At 36.7% G+C, this 27,421-nt stretch overlaps 1 protein-coding gene across 5 annotated transcripts in view; it reads left to right on the top strand.

The window, feature by feature from the left end:
* The window catches only part of ESYT2 (extended synaptotagmin 2), a 93,453-nt gene that overhangs the window by 49,538 nt on the left and 16,494 nt on the right, over positions 1–27,421 (top strand). Inside the window, exons 8-23 of one of the 5 annotated variants that reach the window (XM_082297811.1) lie at positions 3,102–3,222; positions 3,830–4,006; positions 4,419–4,501; positions 5,743–5,791; positions 6,439–6,528; positions 7,044–7,139; positions 14,552–14,614; positions 16,503–16,577; positions 18,522–18,608; positions 19,351–19,500; positions 20,528–20,916; positions 23,041–23,139; positions 23,670–23,801; positions 25,165–25,270; positions 26,211–26,260; positions 26,382–27,376. In XM_082297811.1, the coding sequence (XP_082153937.1) occupies positions 3,102–3,222; positions 3,830–4,006; positions 4,419–4,501; positions 5,743–5,791; positions 6,439–6,528; positions 7,044–7,139; positions 14,552–14,614; positions 16,503–16,577; positions 18,522–18,608; positions 19,351–19,500; positions 20,528–20,916; positions 23,041–23,139; positions 23,670–23,801; positions 25,165–25,270; positions 26,211–26,260; positions 26,382–26,427 (1,813 nt within the window). In that variant the 3' untranslated portion in view covers positions 26,428–27,376. Of the gene's footprint in view, positions 1–3,101; positions 3,223–3,829; positions 4,007–4,418; positions 4,502–5,742; positions 5,792–6,438; positions 6,529–7,043; positions 7,140–9,951; positions 10,054–14,551; positions 14,615–16,502; positions 16,578–18,521; positions 18,609–19,350; positions 19,501–20,527; positions 20,917–23,040; positions 23,140–23,669; positions 23,802–25,164; positions 25,271–26,210; positions 26,261–26,381; positions 27,377–27,421 lie in introns of those variants that run through there. The other 4 variants (XM_082297810.1, XM_082297813.1, XM_082297809.1 and 1 more) reach the window with 4 other exon arrangements.

The raw sequence follows: 27,421 nt of genomic DNA, 5'->3' as shown, positions 1-27,421 counted from the left end.
AACATCTCTGTGTGAGGAGGAGCCAGGCTGTGAGAATACTCAAGTGCTGTCAGGAGGAGTTGTAGATGATGATGGGAAGATGTTGGGGTTGCTTGAGATAAAGTGAAAACACTCTATGCAGTCAGAGATGTGCTGTTTCTGCAGTATGAATAAAGACAGCACAGGAAAAATACACAGCTGATAAAAATTAAGTTAAGTAGAGAGCAATACAAAAGAGTGGGCAGCTAACAAATTACTTTTCTGCAATGAAATTGAGCTTTTGAAGAGTCTAATAAACTATACCTAATAAACTATATGAAACACTGCATACTTCTTTCGTTTTTATGAACTGAAAAAATAATTGTACAAAGAACCATTGACTAAAGTTTTATGATCTTAGGAAGCTGTTTTTTAATGATGCATCAGCATAAGGGTTTATATTGATGCATCTTTCTCTGTTGTTTGGTCAGTGTTTGTCTGTGTTTTCCATAGGTCAGACCACTTACTTTAAGTAACAAAAAATGCAAAAGATTGTCATTTTTGCCTTGTATTCATGAAGAATACTTTGCATCTGAGAGCACCCCAGCTGGATAATACTAGATGAGATTTAAACAGCTTGAAAGTATCATGTTGTTTTAGAATTCATTTAATTCATTAGTTGGTTACGTACAATCTTCAGTGTTCTTTTTCAGCTCCCTATATTTAAAGTTAAGATATCTGCTACCTTCTAGGAGCCCAGTTTCTCTGCATATAACTTGGTGAAACTTCATTAATGCTGGCTCATTTTTCTCAGGTGTTTTAGTGAAATTCAAGTGTTAATGTTGGGAAAAAATTATGAGAATAAACTCTGGAGTCAGAGTTGGGGTTTGATGCTGGCATAAAGGATTGTGAGTCCTTCCAGTGCTTGGGCTGTGTTGTGTTACTGTCTGTTTCTTTCTCTTATTTAAGGGAATCTCTTACTGCTGTAGTTCTGTTTGAACGTTAGTCAGTCTCTGAACCTTATGCTAGTCTAGAGTAGGTTTATTTATGCCCGTGGCTTATTTCATAAAGTCTGTCATCTTAAGGAAATACTAGAGGAGAACACAGCAGCCTTTCTTTCAAGGCAGCTTTGGTACCTTTGCTTTCCTTGCACTGGTCCTTTGCTTTCTGCAGCCTAGGTCAGTTGGTTTTCTCCATTAGTCATCTGTTCTTCATGGACTGAGCATAAAGGCAGAGCTTTCTCTTCTTGCCAAGTAGGGACACTTAACAAAAACAGAAACGAAAAAGTTTACCTGATCTCTATACTAGAGTTTTGTCATTAGACTTGTATTTTGAAAAGTGTAATTGTTGCTTGTGTAGTTACCATCACCTCAGCTTGGGTTTGTTTATTTTTTTCCTTTTAATGTTAAGACTGGTTGAGATGCTTATCTTCAGTTTTTTGTCAACTGTTAAGAAAATAATGAATTCTATTTTCTTGGCTCATTTCAGAGAATTTAGCATACATAAATTGAAAACTAGATGTTTGGCAAAATGAAACTTAAAAGTTTGAAAAGCACAGTGTTAAAATGATGGCTAAATGAAGCTTCTCTTCAGATAACAGGATTATCTTGCAGTATTTGTCTTAAGAATTACTGAAACTGAATTTCTAGAGTTCACATAGAATGAAAATCTCTGTAAATGTGATTGGCTAAGCTCTACATGCAGGGAAGGGGAATGAAGACTTTAGGGCAGATGTGAATTATCTCACAGAAGCGGAGAGGAAACTTTTTTCCTCTGAGCAGTATCGTAACATTATCCACTGTTTCTTCTTTCTAACCAGAGGCCTGCACAGACCTGTCCATTGATTTTGATGCAGCCTTGAGCTCCTTCTGTTCCTGTTGTTCTGAGTACCATTAAAAAGTCAGCCATGTTCCATCACGTATTGTAGTTATCTGGGTTTGCAGTGGAAGTGGGCAGCCAAGGGGATGCAGGCTGTACAGGTTGCAAACCTCTGGCATGAAAATCAGTATGCATTTCCAATGGGCCAGATTGTATTTAATGGGTTCATTCTGTTGCCCACCTCTAGCATAATGGTAATTGCTCACGACATTTTCTTTCCAAATGAAACTGTAATATGTATCACATTTCACTGCAGTTTTTGTGGTTTTATATGCTAGCTTCTGAGTTAGAGCTACTCCCAGCTTCAGATTCAGTCTTAGAAAAACTTCACAGGGTGCTTACATGCAAGTGCTTCATCCGGCAAATTATTATCTGCATCTTGATTTCACAAAGACTGTAAAAAGGGAATCATGGAGTGTATTTAGGAGGAGAAATCGCAGCTCCACCAACTTTAGTGAGAATGCACTTCTGCAGTTCAGAGTATTCTTGTAATTACCTCTCTGAACCTTTGGACATACTCCTGAGATCTTCTGGGTACTTGTGTTCTCCCTTTTGCCCGTGTAGGCAATGTGTGTAACCAGTGCTGTTGGTCTGACAATGAACTGATCTGTTGTCAGTTCAGACCTGAGCTGGGTGAACTTGTAGCTTAGGAAATTGTTCTCATTTCTGTGTTTGTGGAGGGGTGTGGGGTTGAGTTTTCTGTGATTCATTGCCAGTGTGGTTGCACTGCCACTCCCTTTTCACTGAACAAAACCTGTTTTGCTTCCCTAGGCTACATTTTACTCAGCCGTGAGCTTGTGTTCTGTGTGTCTGTGGTTTAAATGATGGTCCTCCCAGCTCAAGAGGACAACTGGTTTCATAACAATGCAGGAATGGGTAGCCAAACTTCCAAGGAGAGTTAAATAAATCATTATTGAAATATGAAAGTAAATAAACAGTTACCATCTGCTTGGTTGTATGCAATGCAGACAAGAGAACTTACGCAATAGCCTTTTACCCGGGCTGGTTTTAAAAGGCGAGGGTGAGGGGGAAATTTGGCTGTGGCAGGGAAATGGGAACTTTAAATTCATCCTTGTGGTTTTTGCTATTCAGTGTCAGCTGCTTCCACCTGGTGGCCGTTTGGGCAAGAATCCTTTATTTTAAGTTTACAAACCAGATGTGTCTTCTACTCCCCCAGAAAGGCAAATATTTTTTCCATTTAGGTTGTTAAGCAGCAAAAGGAGTATTTTTTTTTTTAAGTAACTGAGGATTCTTTTCTCCAACAGTGGCTTATCAGATACAATAATACTGGATATTATATCCAACTACTTGGTCCTTCCAAATAGAATTACAGTCCCCCTTGTCAGTGAAGTGCAGATTGCTCAGTTGCGGTTTCCTATACCAAAGGTAAGCATGTTTCTGTTAACACTAATAACTGGGCATTTTGTTTTTTCTGTAGTAACTGTTCAAGACAATCTGTGTGAATTTCTAAGTAGTTACTGCAGTGATACAAGTTACTATGAATCCAGTCACTGATAATAATTGATTTAATTAATGATTTCTGGGAAGTCAATATTTCAAAAGAACACCAAGAAAGATGTATTTATTTATTTATTTATTCTGTTTTGCTGGAATCTTAAACATATTACTTGCTGCAATATAGTTCAACTGTATAGATTAAAAATTAAGTACCATATGTTTTATATTATCATGGAAAATTATTATTAGTTTGCTTCACTAAAAAGTTGTTGCTATTTTTTGCTACTCTCAGAAACCTGGTATTTCTTGATGTAACTGGCATGTTTCTGATGGTTGATGACAGTTTTTAGGAATCTCTTGAGTGCTAGGTCTGTTGTGTGTGTGGATCATCACTGATATTTTCTGCTTACAGTATGTCCAAAATAAGTTTCATATTAAGGAAATGGCAATGGAAATGATAAAACATCCATTGTGTAAGTTGTGATGACATGGAAGCTTTCAGATTACTACACAAACTCATCTTTTCCTTTTTCAGGGTGTTCTAAGAATACACTTTATTGAAGCTCAGGACCTGGAGGGGAAAGATACTTACTTAAAAGGGATTGTCAAAGGAAAGTCAGATCCTTATGGAATCATCCGTGTGGGCAACCAAATTTTCCAAAGCAAGGTCATCAAAGAAAATCTCAATCCAAAATGGAATGAAGTTTATGAGGTATAACCAATAAAAATATCTTGTATGTTCTGTAAAGAGTTATCTTCTAGAGATTCTTTTGTTAAAGAGGATATTTTGGGGTTGTCCTCAAGGAGCTTCTTGATGTCTCCCTCTAGAAGCCCAAAGTTCTGTAACAAAACAGAAATTCTCCATTGGTTTTATATACTTTTTTTTTTTTGTCTAGACTGAGCATCAGTAATTTTGAAAAAGTAATTTGGTCTCTTAGAGCCAATGTTAACAAATTTAATCTGAAAAGCTCTTAAAATTGCTCTACTCATTAAACTGCAATTTTTTAAAGCATTTGCTTACTGATGTGTTTTATTACACAGAGGTACTGCAGGTTATTATGTTACTATGCCATTTAACCAAGCTGGTCAGTTGTACTGACAGTGCCCTCTCACTGAACTTCCAGGCCTTAGTGTATGAACATCCAGGACAGGAGCTAGAGATTGAGCTCTTTGATGAAGATCCAGATAAAGATGACTTCCTGGGAAGGTAAATGTTATGGAGAATATGTTTTTAGGTATTGGAAAGAGACAAAATCTTGTAATTTTTCTTTAATTAGTATTTTTATTTTATTGCAGTTGCTCTGCTATCTAATTGTATTTATAAATCAATTTTCTTGATAGTAATTCCCTAACTACTTCATTTTTGTTATATGAAAATGTGCTTGGGTGTTTATATACACATCTATATGTTTACATCTTCTATTAAAAAACAAGGTAAGTATTGTGGGTACCCAGAATTGTGCCCTAGCTGATTTAATGTTTGTAAGCTAGCACTAAGTCTTAATTCTTTCTTCAGGCAAAGTTAATACAGTTTTATAACTGTTTATCTTCTTCATCTCCATAGCATCTAAATGAGTGTCTCAAGTTTGTTTTTCTCTTAAGAGGTGATCTTAACTATTTGATTAAAGAAAAAAGTTTGCTGTAATGCTTTTGCAAACATGACTCACTCTTTGACTCCATAGGCCAGAGGTGTTTACCCATAAACATTTCAGGGTTTTAGTCAGCTGCTTTCTCCAGTAATTTGTCACCTTTATTTCTTGCAGAGTTTTGGAACCTCCCATTGTTGCTTTCCATTCAGAGTAGAACTCCCTTACCTTTCCAGCTCCTTTTCTCTTAACAGGAGCAACAGTACCTACTTCTCATTAAAATAAAGAAGTAGGTAGTACGAAGGCTTCTTTTTCTTTGCACTTCCCTAATCTTACACTGAAGTGATGGTGGGGGGAAGTGATATAATATGTACATCAGTACTAATAAAATAAAAAGCCAGGCAAATGTTCATGTGCTGGCATGCAGTTGTCTGCTCTGTTAAATTTTTAGCAGATTCATTGCCTGCTACATTTTTAGCTTGTGAGAACTAGAACTCTCCCAGACACTGCCAAGGCATGAATTTGGTCATAGCATATGTCCAGGTGCTATTTCCAGTGGGTAGTTTTGATGTGGTCTCTGTTTTGAGAGTTGGGTCACATATATGTGAGTCATACTGTGCCAGCTGCCCTTGTGGCTACAAAATGGGCTCTAGTGTAGGCTTATTTTCTGTTCTCCTGCACTCATCTTCGTTGTGCCATTTCATTCCCTCCTTCTTTTCTTAGGGGCTAAAATAATAGTATGCTGCTCTTTTGATCTCAGTGGAAGCCTGGATACTCAGCAAGCACAGGGTGGTGTTTAAATTCTGTGCTAGATCTTTTGTTTCTTGGCTAAAATACTACTTCTTTCTCTCCATTTTTCTAGTTTGATGATTGATTTAATTGAAGTTGAAAAGGAGCGTCTCCTAGACGAGGTAAGCAAGTTCAGTAAGTTTTGGTTTACAAAGGCCCATATGTTGTATATGTAGTTGTTCTTGCATTATTTTTTCCTGGGCATAGTTCCTGTATGTGCAAGAATAACCTTAATGCTGTAGAAATAGATTCCCTGATGATCAGTACAGGGGTTTAAGGGATATCTGAACCAATGAAATCTGAAAAATAATGACATTCTTTGTCGGTCCTATGCAAATGTAAATGTAAAAAATAGTAACTTACATATTTGGTGAGAGGTTTTTTTGCAAGAGAATAGCTAATTGCTGGGTTTAACTATTATTAGGTGCAGTAGACTAATTTTTGTCCTGAGAGAGAATTTTATAGGAACATTGTGTAGGGTTTGTATTCCCAGAACATCTTTACAGAACTTAAAGAATTTTTATGGTATTTTAAATATTCTTTTATCATATAATGTAGAGGTTTGTCTGGCTGTTTTTGTCATTCTGTGTTGTAATATTTTATGTGAAATAGGATATTTTAATGGATCAGATCTTTTCAGATTATGTGGGCTTCAGCTCTGAGAGATTCCTAGTAGACTTTAGAGTTTCCTAAATGCCCTGAAGAAGCAGTTGCAATTATATCTTTGTTTGGTGCCAGATTATTTCACATTACTTTGATTAATTTTCAGTGGTTTACTTTGGATGAAGTGTCCAAAGGAAAGTTGCATTTAAAACTGGAATGGCTCACATTGATGCCAACTGCTGACAATCTAGACAAGGTATTAAAGGAACACATTACTTTCATTCTGATCTTAATTGTTCTGGGGTGATTTTGTTGTGATTTTTTTGTTTATTTGTTAAGTATGTAACCGGTTCTCTAGCTGCTATGAATTCGGAGAAACCTGTAACTTTATTCCAAGCTGTTTGTCTTTAGAAATCTCAAACCAGTCATAAGTGTCAATGGTTTAAATGAGATTTTAAAATGCTTTTGTAGTTCACTTCTTTTCTCTTAATGTTACTGTTTGAGAATATCTGTTAACATTTCCTTAGTCTGGGAGATAAAACTGGATATGATATTACAATCTGTCCAATCTAAAAAAAAAGTGGGAAATGGGGTGCAAATTTCCATGCAAATGGTTTTGAAATGTCTGTATGAGTCTTGAAAACTTACTCTTTATGCTTCATGCTGTGAATTTGTGAATGTTTTCTTTCTGGGAGATTTTTTTTTTTTTTTTTTTTTTTCCAGAAATAATACTTGATTTCCAGAAAGGCTTACAGTGTGTTTTTGGTTTAGGTGCTAACAAGCATTAGAGCTGATAAAGACCAAGCTAATGATGGGCTTTCATCTGCATTGCTTATACTGTATTTGGACTCAGCAAGAAATCTGCCTGTAAGTTACATTCTCATGGATACCCTTTTGTCACAGAGGCTCTTGAGTACTCCTAGCATGTCTTGCTTGGTAGTATGACACTGCTTTACTAACACACATTGTGCCATCTTCTCTATAATTTCTCTCCTTTCAAGACGTGTAATGTAAGGTCCACTTTTTTAGTAGCATAGTATTACAGCTGTATATTTAATAAAACATTACTCTTTAATCAGTGTGATTTTTCTTTAAAGAATGCTCCTTTCCTGGACTTGAAAGGCTGCATGTTTTTATTACACAATATTTTACATAAATTGTATGGGATTAGCATGAGGAATTTTAAGGAACTAACTGGGAGAAACCCACTTCCATGAGTTCAGGTAAACTTGCTTGCTTTGGCTTAGGGTATTGCTGGAGATTTGAAGGTACTGAAGTCCTCCTCATGAAATGAATCCTTTGCAGTTGATGTCACAGTGCCAGATTACTTGTATGAGATTTCTATCAGATTGTTGTTTGCAGGATGATTTATTTGCTTGTGCAAAACATAAAAACAAATCATGTTCTCTCACTCTATGGATTTATCTAATGGGACTGTGAAATAACTTGTTTTGGAGTTTATTTCAGGTTAGTGAAGTACTATTCCTGCTCGAAATTGATAGCAGGAGTAAAGTCAATCCTACCATAAATAGATGCATGAAGCTTAACTGAGTTTTGCTGGTTTTCAGCATTTCTGTTAGATGAGAGGTTCTGGAAGTGATGACTACAATACTTATCAGAGGATACAGTTTTCAAGCTTTGGATTTTTTTGCAAGTATTTTGCAGATTTGTCTGCTGAAATTTAAGTTAAAATGTTGCATCACAGTGGTAACAAATGAATCCTTAGTAGCCCAAACAATTTACATGACTGACTAGTGATTTCATGTGTGTTCCAGGGTGTAGAGAGCAGAGTTTGGAAGTAGTATTTCTAGGCTATTTTAAAAGCTAAAAAGACTCATTTGGAATAGATCCTCACATTATCTTCTTAACCTCACCATATATTGAGTTCAGGCAAACTCTGTAACTTAGCAGAAAAAAAATAGAATTACTACAGTACAGAGTAAGCAGTAACAGAATAGAAGAGAATTATGGTGTGCTTAGCATCAGTTTCAGAATACTGCAACACACAAAAAGTCTGTCTGCCATCTGTTTTGTGTATTAGATTCAACTGAACCAATTTATGGATCTTCTTGTTCAACTACTGAATTCTACTGAAACAGTTACAAATTCAGTATGTTTGGTAAAATACACTACAGCTTCTTATTTAAAATAAAACAGGGTAAAGTTTTCTCGTACACCAGTTCCAATCTTTTCTATACAAGTCTGATTCTCTATATTACATTCTCCAGCAAATACTCTGAGGCTTTGTCATAAATTAAATCTTTTGTTTTAAACAAACATTCTCTAACATTGTCTCCCTCCTTCAGAAAGATTAGGTTGCAAACCTTGAGTTCTACCTATTTTTGCAGACAGTATTTTAATTTCAGTTCATTTAATCAGTAGATCTCTAAACTCTAGGGCACAGAAATGGGGAGTTCTTTGCACAAAGCTGACCAGTTAGGAAATTTGGGAGCAGCATCCCAGATTTCCTCTTGCTGATACCTGTATCTGATATTCTGTCTACAGGACAAGAATTGCTTGGGTGGGTTGAGAATAATGGTCATAGTGTGTGACCTGTTTAATCCTCTTGTTTCTTCCTCCACCAGCCCAGAGACACAGTTGCTGCAAATGACTCAGTATTTAACTTCAAGTCATTTTCTTCCCAGTACTGTAAAGAATATAATAGAAAATAACATGGAACAGTTGAAAATTCCATGTGCAAGTTTACAACAATGAAATAATGTGATACTGTGTTAAATTAAATTTTCCAATACCAGATACAAAAAGACTTCACAGTTAGGTCAAATAGGGGGAAGTACCATGGGAAGACTTTTTTATGCAGGAGGACTGAAAAGGTTTCTGTACATTCTAGAAAGACAATGTCATGGAGCTTCTACATGAACAGCAGTTAACTGTAGTAAATAGAGCTTTTTGTGGCCATAGGGTTCTAATATCAGCAACATTCACAAGACTAAACATGGAATTTGCTGGCTTATCATGTTTTGCTCAAGTTCAGTGGTAGGGGTTGTGTAGAGTGATAGAAAATTAATCTCTTGGATTGCTTGTATTTATGGAGAAGAGAATTCAAAGAGAATGAGGAGTTAAAATTACACTGACCCTCATTAATAGTTTGAAGGTCTTTGTGCACAACTTTAAGTTTTTTCTACATGAATAATTACTTTTTATTGCCTTGAAAATTGCCTTAAGTTAATGCTTATCACTGGTACACTTTAGATCATGCCTTCAGACTTGTTTTGAGTCACGGTTTTGAGTTACCCCAACACAGGCCTTTGTTTTTCACAGGTGCATCATAGTTGTGAGTTTCTGGCACACTGGGGTGATGTATCTGAAAAAGAAACAGAAATGGTGTAGCAAGCTGGTCTCTAAGTTAGTAAACATTAGTTGGATCTGCCATATAAATCTGAACTACCAAGAGTGAACTTGGAAAGTGGGTTAATATATTTGAATAATTATTAAAAAAAATAAAATTAAAAAAGCATTCCACCTTGCTGTTCTACAGAAAGTCATTTAATGGACGAAAATATTTGTAATGACAAATATTTACTTTTTGTTACCTGCTGTTTTCTCTGGAATCCTTTGACTGTTTTCCTTAACTTTTTTGTGTAGTAAAGCTGCTTATGCATTCATTCTGCCACAATCCCATCACTCTGCTTTCTCCTTCCATTTCCATCTTCCTAAGAGTATCTACGAGGGAAACTTTGGGTGTGGATACTTAAAAGAGAGGAGAGCATCGGGACTAGTCTTTTGTGAAAACACTACCTCACTCTATAGAGCACTATTTGTGAGTTCTCTGGTATTGTTTGTATTGTACCTTTTCTCTGCCAGAGTGTGGATTAGTGCTACTAAAGCCACTCACTCTAGTGGAATGAGAGCATGCAATTTGTTTTCCTGCATGGTTTCAGCAAGTGTGCTTTGTTTTTGTGCTATTTTTATTGCATTTTAAAGGCTACTTAAATTTCATTGATCAGCATATCATTGGGTAAGTAATTAACCTTTCATGATAAAAACCCAAGATAAGTTTGTTGTAAAAGCTCTTACACTTAAATTGCTGATTCATTGAGAAATAAAATGCATACTGTCCTAGCACACTGTGTGCTGGTTAATTGTTGGCTTTTATTGAAAAGAAATTAAAATAATAAATATTGCAACCAACATCCCTGTAGTTTCTTTGAAAGGTGACACACTTAATATTTGTAAGAACTTGCAACCTCTCCACACTGGTTCAAGTTGCTTTAAAAATGGGTATAGTTCTTTGTGCTTCCCAAACTATAAATTCCCTTGTAAATTCTATTTCACTCCATGATGCTCCTTGTTTTGCAAATTCCCAAGCTCTTTTTCTTTTTTTCAAATTAGTCTGTAGTTGGGAAAATCCAGGCAAGGGTGAACTACCAAGTAATATTTTTTGCTTGCATTTAATGTTCCAAAATTATTAAAAACTGATGAGCCTCTGAGTATCTTACACTTAAATCTGGAAGTACAACCTTGGTATCTTCAAAAAGACTGATAATCTGTTCAGAATAAGAATCTTTTTGCCAGAGAGAGGTGGGTTTGTCTTTGGTGATTGTGCAGATAAATTTGTTACTGGCTGGCTACATCATAATCCTTGATTTTACAACACCTTTCCAAAGCCCAGCAAAACCCTTTTCTACGGTCCTTTTTGTTAGTTTCTCTGTAGAGGTTAATTTTAATGTATCCAAACAGTTATAATCATTCTAAAATCTTATGAAAAATTAATGAATGAGAAAGGCAATTCGTAATCTATAGTTCCATCATCTTGGTGTTAAAACTGTTAAGTAGTTGCTGTTTCTCTTAGTTATACAATTACAGATACATCTTTTAAGTATTTTTTTTTTATATAAAAGTGCAGGATTAAGGGTGTAGCACTGATGTTTTTTGTGGATCTTAGGATCTTTGCATTAGGACAGGTTGTCTATATAGAATAGCATTTATTTAGAAATTGGACAAAACTATCCAAATCTCTGAATCAATTTGTGAGTCAGAGTGGAACAGCAACTGTTCTAAGAAAGCCACGTCTGATTGCCTTCTGCAGCACTGTGAACTGCCTGGGTCTGCAGTTTCCTGGGTGCTGATTTTGCTGCGAGCAAGAGGAGGAGGGTTGTGGCTGGAGTCCAGGAGAGAGGAGAGGTCTGTAGAGTAGCCCAGGAATAACAACAGCTGCAGCAATCCTAGAACTGCACTTGTTCCCAGGGCATCCTTAAACATGGGCTATTACACAGACATTCACACCTGCAAGCTGTCTCTAACTAATATGTGACATGAATTACTGGGGGAGGGAAGTGTTAAAAAGGGCACTCACTTCCTATGAGGAGAGGAAAATCCTGAGTGCTCCCTGTTCCTTGCTAGATAGTTTATTGACTGCTGCAAATCTAGGTTTGTGACACCAAATTCAGACATTTACCCACCTAAATCTTATTTAGCTGAAGTTAAGGAGTAGGAATAGTGTTAATTTCCAAACGTAACACTAGTTTTATGCTAATCAATAGTTCATAACAATTTTGGTGTCTGTATAATATATAAATTATCCATATTTTTAATGAGCTCTTACAGATGGTGACTGTCTTCTGGTTATCAGGTGAGGATGCACTCATAGATATCCCAAGCAACACTTAGTGAGTCAAAGGAAGTAATGAGTCATACTCCAAAACATACTGAATCAGGAGCTGGCTGAATAACAAACCAGTTTGTTAGTTGTATAATTTATGGGTTTGTTATTAGGATTTACTGCAAATGACAGTGATTGTTAGACAATTCCACTGTGTCATTATCAGTATATTTCTTGGATAACCCATCCTCTTTGCCTATAACTGCAGAGACAGTCAGAACCATACCAAGACTACTTTGTCATCCAAAGCAAGACCTTCCCTTTTAATATTGAATACTTCCTTTTCATCTCTGAGTCTCCTTCCTCCCAGCCTGTCAGCCACCATTCTCATGGACCTGCAGCTTCTTCCCTTGAAACCTGAAGTCTGGCTTAAACATATTTGCTCCAGCTGATGTCCCTATTGGCCTATCCTTGCTATGATTCCAGAGGAATTGAGATGTGTTCAATATCCAGGACTCTCTGGTTGCCTGCCCTTATGTATGATCACATAGGTTTGGTTTTGACTTTCAAAATTCTTTGAAATAATAATACAGGAGGGAAAAGATATGTATTGAATATGCAGGTGCAAATGGGAAGCAAAAAAGTCCAGTAAGTTGAGTGGCCGTTTAAGATTCAAAATTATCTTGGTAAGTTGCAGATGCCACCTGAAAAAATAATGTACTTCTCTGTAGAGGACAGTCATTGCATCCTTATAAATGTGGGGTGGAAATAGAAAGAAAGAGATTTGAAAAGAGATCTTTCTACAGAAAGAGATTTGTAGTCATGCTGTGTCGTATTGTTATGAAAGAAAATACTGTACTCTATGTAGAACAGAGGAATGCAGCCTGTGAGATGTGTGGCCTAATCCTTCTGTTTTACTTAGCCTTTACCAAGGCCCTGATCTTGGCTGTGGCAGTTTAAGGTCTGGAGCACAGCACGGATGATGAGAGAGAGGCAGTAACCATGGCTAACAGAAGAAGGGAGTTTAGCCTTAGGAATTAGATCATGGAACCACAGAGAGGTTTGGGTTGGAAGGGACCTTGAAGATCATCTTGTTTTAACCCCTGTGCCATGAGCAGGGACACCTTGCACTAGATCAGGTTGCTCAAGGCCTTGTCCAACATGACCTTCGACACTTCCAGAGATGGGGAATACACAACTGCTGCAAACAAAGTGACATTTTTATCTTTGTCAGAAAACAGGGAGCAGTGCTTAAACTCCAGCAAAGAACATACCTGTCAGGCATTTAAAAATTTCCTAAAGAACAGTAGTTAAGCATTAGTTTTAATGAGTCTAGAGATAGTGTGCAGTCTCCATATTTGAGTCTTTAAGTACAATATTAAGTTCCTAATGTATCAGATAAATAACTGCAGACTATTCCTTAATTATATTTAAGAAAAATAATGTTCAAGAAAAATACCCCACAAAAGTAGCCAAACCTTATTTCTGATTCTCTCAAGTTTAAGAGTTGGACTTGATTTTCCTTGTGGATAACTTCCAACTCAAAATATTCTGTGATTTTTTTCTGGATATTATATGTTCATTCTGAAACAGAAATTTTCAAGCAGAGTGCCAGGAATCATTGGAATGTATGGGCCAACTTGAGGATATGACATCCCAAAAGAAACTGCAAAAAAATATTTCTGCATAAAGGTTAAATCTCTCTTCAAATTTTCACTTAATTTTCATTTCAGAAAGCCATTTCTTTTGGCAGAGCATTAATAATACCAGTTCCTGTTCATAAACCAGAATGTTTTAAAAGACCATTATGCAATTTTTTATTGCCACAATTTACAGCTCCTAAAACAGAATTCTCCCTTGAAACAAAAATGTCCCTAAAGAAAAAGCCAGCCATAAGTACACTAACTTGAAGTCTGTTTTATTTGTAAATCTTCCTGAAATTATTTCTCATGAGTTCAGTGCAAATTTTCTGTGACATTGTTATACATGTGTCACTTAAGAACAGTATATTAGTCTTAAAATAAGAAATCTCCTTATTTAATGAAAAACAGCCAAGGTTTTGTCCTGCTAAGTCAGTTCTAATTCCTACTGTTAGTGTATTTGCATGTCTTCATTCTACTGAAGAAAGTAGTAGACCTTCATTCTAGTTAGCATGCAGTGTTTCCATCATTTTTCGGAAGAGGCTTAAGAACTTTGACTTTTATAATGATCTAAGTCCCTATCAATTAGATGTTGTAATTTCTCCCATAAAAGGACTCCTTTGCATAATTACTTGACTTACCATCAGAGAAGCTTCTAGGTTGTGAAAATACGCTCAACCAAATTTTAAAAAGGTTCATTCAGAGAGCAGCTCATAAGGCATATTGAAAATATTGTAGTTGTGCTAAAAAATAAAATATTTTGTGAATTACCTTTATTAGGATAAAAAACAATGATCAGAGAAATACAAGCAGACTGAAATTGGGTATATTAGTTTTAAAGCAGAATAAAAATATGCAGAGGAGAAGAGGGGAAAAAAAGGTTTTGTCAGACTTTGTTGTTGTTGTGGTGGTCTTTCATTGTTTTGTTTGAAAGATGTTGGGGTTTTTTTTAGGTTGATTTTTTTTTCCCCCTGCTTTGTCCTATGTTGTCGTGTCATAATTAATTAACCTAGTGAAATTGCTTCATTGCATGTCTTATTAACCCTTCCTATGTTCATTCTCTCCTGACTTAAAAGAATAATCCATTAGAATTTAACCCTGATGGCTTGAAGAAGGCTGCTGTTCAGAAAGCCCTAAAGGTAACATTAATGTAGTTGTCCATTTAAGGTCACAAAAGTAATTGGAAATGCACGAATGCCTGCAACACTCTGCTTCCAACACTGGGTGGAATTTCTATTGCCAGATACATATTTAGTGTAATCTTGTTTTACTTGAATTTAATTCCAAGAAGCCAATGTCAAGACGTTGTTAAAATGCTGTGGTCTATGGTAATCTGAACTCAAGATCAGATTAGGGGAGTACAGGCTGCTTGAGAAGACTGGGGCAAAAGTGCTGAGAACTAATTTTTAGTAGTAACTAAAGAATAAAGCTGACATGAAAGCTAAGACATCTTTTACATATTGAGTGATACCTTATCACTCAACTCTGAATGACTGCTTTGGAATAATCTTCTTTCTGCTAGGTGTTTTTAGAAGGTTTTACATCTTTTATATAACTGCTAAAGAAATTTAGGCCAGCTTTTTGGTAGGCAAACTTCGAAGGGCTAAGCCACACGCTCAGCTGGAGGAACTTGGAGAAGGGACAGTCTGTCAGTAGCTGGTGTTAGAAGTGCATTATACGTGTATAGACATTGCTACCTACTTAATGTGAATTAAAATTACTCATATTTACACATCAGCATAAGTAACAGGGCCTTTTGCCAACTCCTGTAGTTTCATCATTTTATGAAGAAAGTCTCAGGCACCATTTTATGGACAAAGAAAAAATGAAGATATGTCACCTACCATTTTAAAACACTTACCAGTTGCAGTGTAATATGGCTTTCTGTTCTGTAAACGTTTGTATTCATTTTTATTTGAGAGCTAGATAATTTTTATCAGAAATCATAAAAAAAAAAATGCGGCGTTCATCCAAGAAAGGAGTGCTTTCTTAACAGCTTTATTTCTAAAGGAAAGTATGGTTCTAAGCAGTATGTCACATTAAAATTGAGCATTATTAGTGGAAGTATGATGTCCAAAATGTAAGTTCAGATGAAAAAATACATCTAAATGATGCACTTTCTTAAGTTAAAAATATAAAGTATTTGAATCACTTGGTTTTAATTGTGACCTTACATGCATTAAGATGATTTTAACTAACTTTCTGTTGATATACCTGGTTTTCCTACAGGGTAGAACTCAAAAGTAACCATGTATCCTACATTTTCTAGGCTTTTAAAACTGCATTAACACCTGCTTGAGATGATTAACTTTCATGCCTAAATTTTCTTTCTGACTTAAATTGTTAGGTTAAATTGAAATTCATGAAAGAAACATATAGTTGGAATGTTCCTTTGCATATGTGATTTGTTTCTAAACTGATGTTTGTTTTCACAGTTTGATGTAATGCTATACAACTGGTGTGCAAGGCTCAGATATGGCAGATGGTTGATTCTCTAATAAAGAGTATTTGGTAAACTGTAGAAATATCCCTCACATACATTATACTGCATATTCTTTCAAACTGAAAAGTAGGGAACATCAGTGTTCTGATACCACATCCAATTTAATAGTTCTACAGCAATGTATATAAAGTTCCTGAGTCTGTGCTTTCTTCATATCTCCCATCTGCATGCAGTATTCATTTTGCAGTTTCAACTATGCTTCATTAGCTTTGGGGATTGTAATGCTCATTAAAAGATAAGAACTTGCATCTTACCAGTTTCATTTAAAGAAAATGGAAAGGAGTCTAAAACTCCTGCTTATTAGTAGCATTTTGCTTCAGCATATTCAGGTTTGGATGCCTTCATGTGTTCACCAGCTACTCGCCAGTCTGCCATTCCAGCCAGCTGAATAAAATACTGAGAATAATAGAGAGGCATGTAGTAGAATGCATATGATTTGCATTTTTAAGATGCAAATATTAAGTTTCAGAGGGGAGAGGTTTTGCTTTATTCTGAAGGCAAAGTTTTTGCTTTTTCTTTACCAGTCAGGAAAGAAAATAAACAGCAATCCCAACCCACTTGTTTTGCTGTCAGTTGGACACAAGGCGCAGGAAAGTAAGGTAAGTTCCTACTCTTTAGACTTGCCTCTGTCTTCACATATTTGGTAGGTCTGTGAGCTTGGTATTTGGCTACCAAACTGTGGAGCATATACACAACGCTAAGTTGCCACCAGAACTGAAATTGGCAGCGAGCAGCCTAGACTTGAATGGGGGCTTATGCAACTCAAACCACCTGTGAGTAGAGATGGGATTTTTAGTCATTTGTAGGAGTCCTTCCACAGTGCTTTCCTAGAAAACATTGGAGTGTAGTTGAAGCTCTCAATTGGAACCCTGTACAGCAGACCTGAGACAGCTTTGAGTTGTCAAAGAGACATCATCCATGTCTCACTTCTAATCAGGTGGTCTGTAACAGATGCCAGTCATGAGATTGATCTTGATGATGATCCCTCTGCTTCCGACCCAAAGTATTCAGCATACCTGTCATCCATAACTAACCTATGTGCACTCAATTAGCTCATTAAAATAAAATAATAACAGTGAAATGATTCCTAGATAGGTAGATATATGCAATATAGGTATGAATTTAAGAAGTGTCGGTGAGCCAAAAGGAGAGAACACCTAATTTGGCTTCTTCATAACCTGTCAAAAATTTTCACTAAGCCTAAGGAAAAATTATATACCGTCTTAGTTTTAATAGAGTGTACTAGTTTGAAAAGAAACTAGTGGGAGATTCCAAGTCAGAACTACAATTTAGTAGGAAAATTAAAAATAAAGGCAGAAAACACTGGCTTAAACTGTCAGAGTCAGGATACAGCCTGACATCCTGTTGGTCAGGGTGGTGGTAGCAGTCCAATTAAATGGTGGCTGTTCCAAACCTCAGATTATATCCAGGTAGGAATGCTTTGTTCCCCCCCCCCCCCCCTTCGTGGGTGGGGCATCTCACAGTGGGATGATGTAATTCTGTAAGTCATGCAGTGAGGCTGGATGGCCCATTAACAGAAGATACTCCCCAGAGGGAGTTATCAGGGATGTGTCATGGAAGAGACAAAGAACACTGCCCCACCTGGTTTTAACAGCTTATGAAGATGGTGATAGAATACATACATTTGGTTACATCCTATATCATAACCTAAGACATAAAGAATGGAGATAAAAATCCAAGTCCTTTGCTCTTGGTGATAGCTTTTTTAATGAAGACTTGTTTCTCTCTTCCCCTCTGCTTTCCCGTCCCCCCGCTAATGGATTGCTGAAAATTATGAGATTTGGCAGTGAAATCATCCATGTGGCTAGCTGGAGATAAAGAAAACTGTTAGTTTCTAGGAGTTTCATTGAGTTATGAAAGCTCTTTTAGAGCAGTGTGAGAGGAGAGAATGTGCAATCAGTTCATGTTGTCTGTGTAATTTTATATGCGATATTATGTATGCCGTGGGTAGATTGTACTTGGCCATTGTTTAAATACTTCAAGTTTCAGACATAAATTTTCATAGAATCATTACGCTTGGAAGAGACCTTCAAGATCCAACCATCAACCCAGCACTGCCACTGTAACCCCTAGACCACATAACCCAGCACCAGTTCACGTCGTGAACGTGGTGACTCCACCACCTCCCTGGGTGACCTATTCCAATGCCTGACCATGCTAAAAGTGAAAAAATGTTTCTGATACCTAATCTGGATCTCCCCTGTCTCAGTTGAAGGCCATTTCTCCTGGTCCTCTCACTGTAATTATGGCAGAAGAGACTGTCCCACACCTCACTCCAGCTTCCTGTCAGGGAGTTGTAGAGAGCAATGAGGTTCCTCTTGAGCTTCCTCTTCTCAAGACTAAACAAACCCAGCTCCCTCAGCTGTTCCTCATCAGACTTGTTTTCTAGACCCTTCCCAAGCCTTGCTGCCCTTCTCTGCACACACCAAATAAAACGCCGAAATGAAAAATTCTCTCATCTCTTGACACCAGCTGTATTAAACAAACTGTTTTATAATTCATGTGCTTCCTTTTTTCTTCAGATTAGATACAAGACCAATGAACCAGTATGGGAGGAAAACTTTACTTTCTTTGTACACAATCCCAAAAGACAAGATCTTGAAGTTGAGGTATGTGTCTCACTCTCTTTAGATACCTTTCTTTTCTAAGATGTTGCAGTAGTGACATTCAGACATTAAAGGGAGTTATGAAATGAGACTGAATATGTTGTGAACACCATTAAAATTATACTTAAAGTATTTTTTTTTAGACCAGGCAACGAAATGTTTATTTCCTTTTACTACTAAAAGGAAAAAAAGACTATAACCAGGCTCTCACATGAATAACATAGTTAATGGTTGTCTTCTCTAATGTAAAAAAAAACCCACAAAAGTAAATTTGGTACAGTAGTTTGGAACTAGGAATCTTTCTTATACCAAGGAAGTATTTGCTTTATCCAAATACTGTATCCCTTTACACTGTCGACATGCCATTTACATAGTTCAAAGAGACTGAAGCGTAAATGAGGACTGTCTTAGTCACTCTTCCTCTAATAGCTGTGGGAATTCATTTTCACACAGTTTGGAAACCATGGAGTTATGTTGATAATGGGTCAGGTAGATGTAGATGTGATGGTTAGTTTTCTGTCTTACTTTTTCTGTGGAAGGTAGGGTTGAAGAAACTAGGCACTGAGTATATTTGTTTTTACCTCCTTCAATGTAAAGTAATCTTGAAATCAGGGAAATCTGGTTTAAGAACAAACTACATTCAATATTGTTTGTATTTTTTGTTTTCAAATAAAAATGTAATTTCCTTCTTTGAATTCTTACAAAGCAGATGACACAAAGTGACTAAATTTCTGTGTTCCTGCAGGTGAGGGATGAACAACACCAGTGTTCTTTGGGGAACTTCAAGCTGCCTCTAAGCCAGTTGCTAGAGAGTGAAGATTTAACTATGCATCAGCGGTTCCACCTGAGCAACTCCGGTCCCAACAGCACTATAAACATGAAGATTGCACTCAGGGTATTCTAAAACTTTTCCTGTTGTATATATCTGTAAGCATATTTAGGGCTGTTGTGACTCCTGTTCTGCCAGCTTTTCGAAGAAGACAGTACATTTCCTTTGATGTCACCTGCTAAGTGTCCTTGGTTGTGCAGTGCTATCAGTATGCAAAGATAGCTTCTAATTTAAATACGCTCCATTTGAAAACTGTGCAGTGCTCAAAATGAAACAGTGGTCACCTGCATTAATTAAAAACAAGGTTCCCTGTGGTTTTACATCTGGAAATCACATTTGGAGTCTGAATTCCTTCAAATCTCTTTTGAACCCAGTGGGCTACAAATCAGAAATCACCTTTACATAGAAATGGAACTGAGGTTTTGATGGTTTTAAAAAATAAAGTGTATAAGGAGAGGAAGTATCTGCATAGTACTGGAAAAATTCAAACCAGCTTTCAAGCATATTGAAGTTTTGAAAACAAAACTTGCATACCTGAAAGTTGGTTTATCTTTTTTCCCCATCTAAATTATTTGGTTTAATAAGACACAATATCTCTTCGCAAACACCGTCAAACTTGTTATTTTTTTTTCCTAAAGCACTTTGTTGCTTACATGTCATTAATAAATTAAAGTAACCAACAAAAGAGAAAGTAAATACAATTAATGAGAAAAAAATGTGATGTAAAATTAAATTTTGAAAGAGTAGAAGAAAAAAATTACACAATAGCTTTCCAGATGGCTAGAGCTGCAAAGTAAATAGCACTTGCACCAGAAGTGCATAGAATATGGGAAGGGAATAATGAGGAGAATAATTCTTAATAAATGGAGAATTTCACATTGTTTGATAGTTACTGCAGTTGCCATGAAGAAAGTGATGCGTTTTGTCATGCAAAGCATTTCATAGGTAGAGTTAGTAAGTGTGAATGTTTTTGGTCCTGCTTTAGTGTCTTAACTTTACAACTTGTCACCAACCAGTACTCTTGTAGCAACAAATTTGTTCCTGGTTCTTATACTGCAAAATAGTAATATTATGTGTATTTTCCTGTATCTAGGTCCTTTCTCTTGAAAAGCAGGCAAGATCTCCAGATCATCAACACTCAGCCCAAGTAAAAAGGCCATCTCTTTCCAAAGATGCAAGAAAATCATCTTTTAAGCCTCAGGTTCCTGTCTCACCAACACCTGATCCAAACAAGCCGGTTCCAGCATCCCCAGTGACTGATAGTGATAAAAAGACTGATACAGCTGATAAGAGTCAGCCTCCCAATGCCAGCCCACAGTGGCCAACAGATCTCAGCCGAAGCTCCTCCAGTCTTCATGCCTCCAACTTCTCCTGCTCTCCAAGCCACCTCTCAGTGAAGGAGCCCACGCCCAGCATCGCCTCAGACATCTCCCTGCCCATCGCCACGCAGGAGCTGCGCCAGAGGCTCCGACAGCTCGAGAAGTATGGCCTGCACTTCTTGCTTTTGCAGCACAGCTAAGCTGATTTACAAAGAATGTCACCAAAGCAGGAGTTCCTAGTTCACATTTCAGTATATTTTTTACTGTTCAGTCACTGGGATTTCTGCTTCCTCTGGGTATCTCAGACAGATGCTGCAATTAGAAGTTACCTTTACCGTTGTGATCATCTGCAAGATAAAGTCCCACTTTTTCTTGTAGCTGCACTTCGTAGTTTCATGGCAGTAGTTGCCTGTTTCACCACTGAATCTTATTAGCATTAATTAAGCCAATTAAGCTGGAAATAGCTGGTCTTTCTAAATAACTCAGAGGGATAGTTGACGATAAAGAATGCTAAATGGGTGGTCAGTTACTATGCAGTTAGTGAAGATTGCTGCATCCATGCTTTCTTAAATTCTTGAATTTTTTTTTACTTGCTTCAGTGGGCAGCTATAATTACCAAGTACAGATAGCTGAGCAGACATCCTGCTCTGAATAGGAGACTGGAAACTATTCATTCTCTATTCATGGAGCTTCTCTGTGAATCTAAGTAGAAAGATTTTATTTTTTTATTTGTAAGGGATTGAACCAGTTCGTCTTTTTCTCTGTCAGAGTTCATAGAATCAATTGAGTAGTAGAGGTTGGACAGAATCTCTGGTTGGTCATCGCTCTGCTCAAAGCAAATTCCTCTTCAAAGTTAGATCAGGTTTCTTGGGCCTTGTCAAAACAACTTTTGATTATCTCCAAGGATAGAGGTGCCATAAACCTTTTCAGCAACTCCAGTGCTTAACCTCTCCACTGTTAAAATGTTCTTCCTTATTTCTATTGAAATTTATCTTGCTGCAACTTGACTATGGTCTCTTGTTATTTTACTGTGTACAGCCATGAGGAGTCTGACTTGGTCTTCTCTAAAATACCTGTTTTAAGTAGTGGAAGGGCTGCAATTCAGTCTGCTGTTGGCTGTCTCTTCAATTTGTACAAATACATCACCTGCTTATGTGCTCCAGACCCCCATTTATCTTCATAGTCTTGTGCTAACTTGTCTTCACTTTGTCAGTCTCTCTCCTGGCCCAAAACTGAGTTAGACTTTGTTAATTGTGATAAATATTGAAATACTATTCCTCATATAATGCACAAATGTCATACTTTCTCATTTGGTAAGAGCGGTAAAGCTACAGGTAAGGAGGTCTTTTATTGCAAATCCCATGTTTTTAGGTACTTTGATTATTATTTTTTTAAATTTTAACTAAGAAAATACTGAAGTTAAATCTTCATTCATAAAGTGAATAATTTAAGAATTTTAATGGAGCAATCACTTTGTAGTAGGTAGTCACAAAAGAGGCACTCTTCTCCCTTGAAGATAAGATTCTCTTTAGGTGGCTGAGAAATGGCAAATATGGCACATACTGTCGTGTGTTATATGGGAAATACTCGTAGTCAGTTCACACAAACTAAAATGAGCATTTTATGGAGATGAGGGAACTCTGCAAATGTTGGCCATTCTGTAAAACACAAATTCTTAAGCATGGTGCTTGCTTTTTATTTAAACATGACCTGTATTTGTAAGTGTAAATTGATTCTAATCTTATTTTCATTGTGGTATAAGCTATAGAAAAGTAAAGTAGTTGTGTTTATAGTGTGATTTGAGCTTTTATGACAGCAAGTGGATTTAAGTTATCACTATTTTAATCCCAAGAATATCTATATTTTTATAAGAGAATTTAGAAAAGAATGAGCTGATCTTCTAATTGGCTCCTGGCCTTAGGTAAGAGTGGCCCATGGCTGAGGTTTTCATTCCAGTTTGCACTATTATTCTTTCCAATTTCCTAGATACTACTTTGATGTTTATTTTAGGGTAAGCAAGTTTTTTACTCATGATGGTTTTCAAAGTACTAAGGAGCAGCTGACCTTCAAACTGACAATAATACCTGGCCTATTTTGGAGAGCAGAGTTGTTAGACAAGGAACTGAAGTATGAGAATCTGATGAGGATATGCTCACATGCTTACATGTGCTCTCTTCTTTCAGAGAAGTTAAATGGATAATACATGATTTATGGAAGACTGCTCAGTTGAGTCTTACTTTTAGTATGCATTTTAAAATCTAAGCTAATGTTTTGCTTTTTCCTGCAGTGGAACAACTCTGGGGCAGTCTCCATTAGGACAGATTCAGCTAACAATTCGTCACAGTTCACAAAGAAACAAACTGATTGTGGTAGTGCATTCCTGCAGGTGAGCATACACTACACAATTTCTTATTTGTGCATAATTCTTTATAAAGTTTGTCATATTCTGACTTACTCTTAAGTTGATTGGTTAATCTTTGTTATTTTTAAAACAACATATGCGGAAATACAAAAATATACAGAGCTGTACTCAGAATCAGTAAAAACTTTGTGGAAGATTTTGCTGTGATTTTATATTTGTCTATTATGCCTCTGTCAGATTTTAAATGAAAATGACATGTAAATTTTTATCAGCAGTGTCTGAAAGCTGTCTCTAGGAGACTGAATTTTTCATGGAATGACCAAAACGTGATTTTTGAAAAGCCATATCTAAACTTCAAATTGGAATGTAGGAAACATTGTATTCTCACCTCTGCTCTCTGCGTACCAGTCATCTGGTCTTGTACAAGTCACTGCACATCATACTGTGTGCAGGGGAACTGCTTCATGTACTAAATTAGGTGATAGTAGCATAGACACATTCAGCAATGTCTCGTTGATTTTCTAAGTGTTTTTTCTTGTTTATCACTTTCACAGAAATCTAATAGCGTTTTCTGAAGAAGGATCCGATCCCTATGTGCGAATGTATTTACTGCCTGATAAGAGACGATCAGGACGAAGAAAAACACATGTATCAAAGAAGACACTAAACCCAGTGTTTGATCAAATGTAGGTTCTAAACTATGGGTAGTAGTTTTGTATCATGTAATTACAAAACGGTCAAATCAAGGTTTATGTGCTTACTGAATGGATGAGCTGTTGAAGTTCCTGGTTGTCACCATTAGACTTGATCATACCTTTCTCTTCTGCTATAGTCTTCTTCCTATGCTTCTATTCCCTGTTATCACTACAGCCCTTTTTGCTGTTAGCAGCCACTTCTGTCTTTCTTGCCTTATCCTGCACCAGTTCCATGCCCCTTGTGCTGGTAGCTCAGCTGCAGGATTTGCTCTCCTGGCAGATGGTGAGAATGTGAGTGCCTTTAGCTGGCCAGTACTGTTGGTCTCCCTTCCTGCCAGGAAGCTTGGCTGGCTGATTGCCTGGCTGATGCTGCTAGCCAGTGGCTGTGCATGGTCACATTGCTCAGTCACTCAGTGGCACTTTTCAGCATCCAGGGGAGTCAGGAAATTTCCTTGTAGATTATATCCTGGCCCATATGTTGGAAGTTGTACCAGCTTGTGCAACATTACACTGCATAAAAATCCTTATCCTCGAACTCGTCTTTTGATAGTAGTTTCCCTCACATGTCTGCCCCTTACTCTCCCACCCATCACTTTTCAATAAAGACCTTTCTCTGCAGACAGCAGATGAACTCAGGGAAAACAACGCTTCAGTCCCTTCTGTCCAAGCCAGATCTGTAAATCATTAGTTAGAGGCTCCAGGAGATTTTCTTGGTAGTGCAGCTCTTCCCCTGTTTATTCCAGGTAATAGATTCATTTTACCATGCCCTTCCAAGTAAAATGTTTTGCAAAGCAATAAAGCTGTATAAGAACTGTAGTGACAAATAGATGTAGGTTGTGGTATAACCTTGCCCTGACTTTCTCTAAGTTTCAGCTCTAGAGAAGAAAATGCATTCTTCCTTAAAAGTTGATACTTTTCCCTAGCATGCCAGGAAAGAAAAGGAGCTCTGGTTATCAAGTACCAAGGATCAGTAAGACTGACCAATCTTTCCCCTTTTGGAGGATACTGATACTGAGCTGTCAGTACAGGAGCATTCCACATTCTCTTTTCTCTGGAGTCAGTGCTTGACCTTTCCCTTGTTTTGTCTTGTTCATGTGTTTGTTTTGTTTTACCAGTGGCCTCTAGAGGCCAAAGGTAACAGAAGTCTCAAACATTTGATGTTGATATTGATCATAGTATTAAAGAAAAATTTTAGGCAAAACATTGGGATTTTTTTCTTCATTTGTCTCAGACCTCATTTTTTAATTTGGGGAGGGAGATGGTTTGGTTTTGATTTGAGTGGCTGTTTAGCTGTAGGAACTGAACTTGTACCTCAGGTACAGAATTCCCTCTAAAGCATCTCTTTGCCTGTCAGGTTTGATTTCAGTGTTTCCCTGCCTGAAGTACAGAGAAGAACACTAGATGTAGCAGTGAAGAACAGTGGTGGATTCTTGTCCAAAGATAAAGGGCTGCTTGGCAAAGTAAGTTGACAATAAGCAAATTCTGTTAATACAGCTTGTTATTATACAAAATATTTTGTATATTATACAAAATAAAAAGCCTCTTGACATGAGTTAGTGTTGATTGACGCAGTTGATTCGGGTATGAAGCTTTCAAAACTTACAGGTGCCTTAGATGTCAGGCTTCAGTAAGGGAAGGAACAAACTGCAGAGCCAGACTTAGAAAGATGAGGCAGAATCTCTTCTAGAGGGTGGTACGTTCACAGTAACAAAAGAAATGTGCTTGTCAGACTTACTATCATGCTGTCAGAGAAAGGAAAGAACCAGTAGAAACCAGGCAATATTTCAGAAAATGTTCAGACAAAACTGGAAAGACAAATGAGTACTTAGGGAAATACACAAGTAATTAAATTCCCAGTTTGTAAAATCCATGAGAAAGAGCTGCTACTGGAGAGATTCCCAATGCCAACACCAGCTGTTGTGTTTGTAACTTCAGTGTTCTATAGGCACACATGAAATCACCCAATTTCCTACACATGTGATTTGGAGTATGAAAAAGGAATAAGAAATTCCTACACCCTTTCAAATTGCCATACTTGAGCTCTGTGAAGAGGATGAGAGATAGAGAATCATGGTCAGTTCATGGTGAACAGTGTCCTTGATTTTCCTGTTTATCCGGAAGGCTGTAAATAGGAACACATCTGCTGATTGCCATTGCCATGCTGTGAGGTGCTCTGGGACTGTACCACTGAAGGGTGTGGATTTTAAGGTCAAAAACAGCAACTTGAAACTTCACTACAAGTCAGGCAGATAGCAGAGAGCTGTGACAAGGATGTAAAATACATCATTTACTAATGGCATTGCTTACACTGTAGTTTACAGGATTGTCAACTTTGATCTTTAATAGGTATAGAATGAAAGGCACACACAGTGCATTGATTGGTAATTTAACTTTCCACAGGTATTAATACCTCTGGCATCTGAAGAACTTGCTAAAGGCTGGACCCAGTGGTAAGTATAACATTTCCTTTATTAATAATAATACTACATACTAACAACTACTGTGTTTATAATACTTTTAATAATACATGCTAAACATAAAAAACCAATCCTTTGGTTTTTTCTTTTCCAGGTATGATTTGACAGAAGATGGTACAAGGCCACATGGTGCAAGTTAGGCCCATGGACAGCGGGAATTCCTCACGCATTATTTTGCCAACCTTTATATATTTTTAATGCATTGTTTTCACAGATGTACCAATATTATTTTTATAGCTTTACTGATTTAGTTCTTAGACACATCCCCAATAATTTTATAACACTTGGTCATTTTATGTAGACATAGCTTTCCTCATTGTTAAACTTTGTATTTTATTTTGCTAAACAGTTCTATGTGTTACTGTAATGTGCAATAGTACAGTAAAGTAACCTTTTGTGTTTAAATTGATCTTTATGACAGCTGTACCTATTAGAAAGTGAAAAGAACATTTTCTGCTGTTTTCCTGCCTTGTTTTATATCTCACCAAGGTATACTGTACCATGTAAATATATACTATTTTTTTATAATTCTTTCATGCTGGTTTGAATTCAGAAGAAAATTAGATAAAGGATATAGATATTTTCTTCTAAATGCATGTTAATTTCTTCAGATGAATCTCTTTTGTCTTTGCAGCACAATGGTCTTAATCATTTTGTGATACTCTGCAAAAAGAAAATGCAGAAAAACATTTTTACTTTATTGTGTTTCTGGCCTAGTGGGGCTAGCTTAAAATGTACAAAACATTAACATTTTAATATTTATATATAAATGTATTATTGGGAAATCATGCTATAGAATATTATAAATAAAAATGAGAATTCTATAAATATTGTATAAATAGAGGATGAGGTCCACAAATCACAGTTTCTAAATCTGAGTTTTCATTTAATGGAGTAAACATAACAAACAGTACAGTTTTATTATACAGGTTCAGTTGGATTTTGTTATTTATTCCTGTACTCTGGAGTACTAGACGTGATCTTTTGAAGGTATGAGGACATGGATTTTTCTGTATTATAAAGAAGATCTCTAACCACTTTAAACTGTCCTTACCACCATGTTTCACTTATTTATAAGTCGACAAATCAGCTTGCAAGTTAAGTTCATATAGTAGGCATATGTACAAGACATAT

This window comes from Coloeus monedula (genome assembly GCF_965178545.1).
Source record: "Coloeus monedula genome assembly, chromosome: 1".
Classification (NCBI taxonomy): domain Eukaryota; kingdom Metazoa; phylum Chordata; class Aves; order Passeriformes; family Corvidae; genus Coloeus; species Coloeus monedula.
This window is presented reverse-complemented; position numbering and strand designations above follow the sequence as displayed.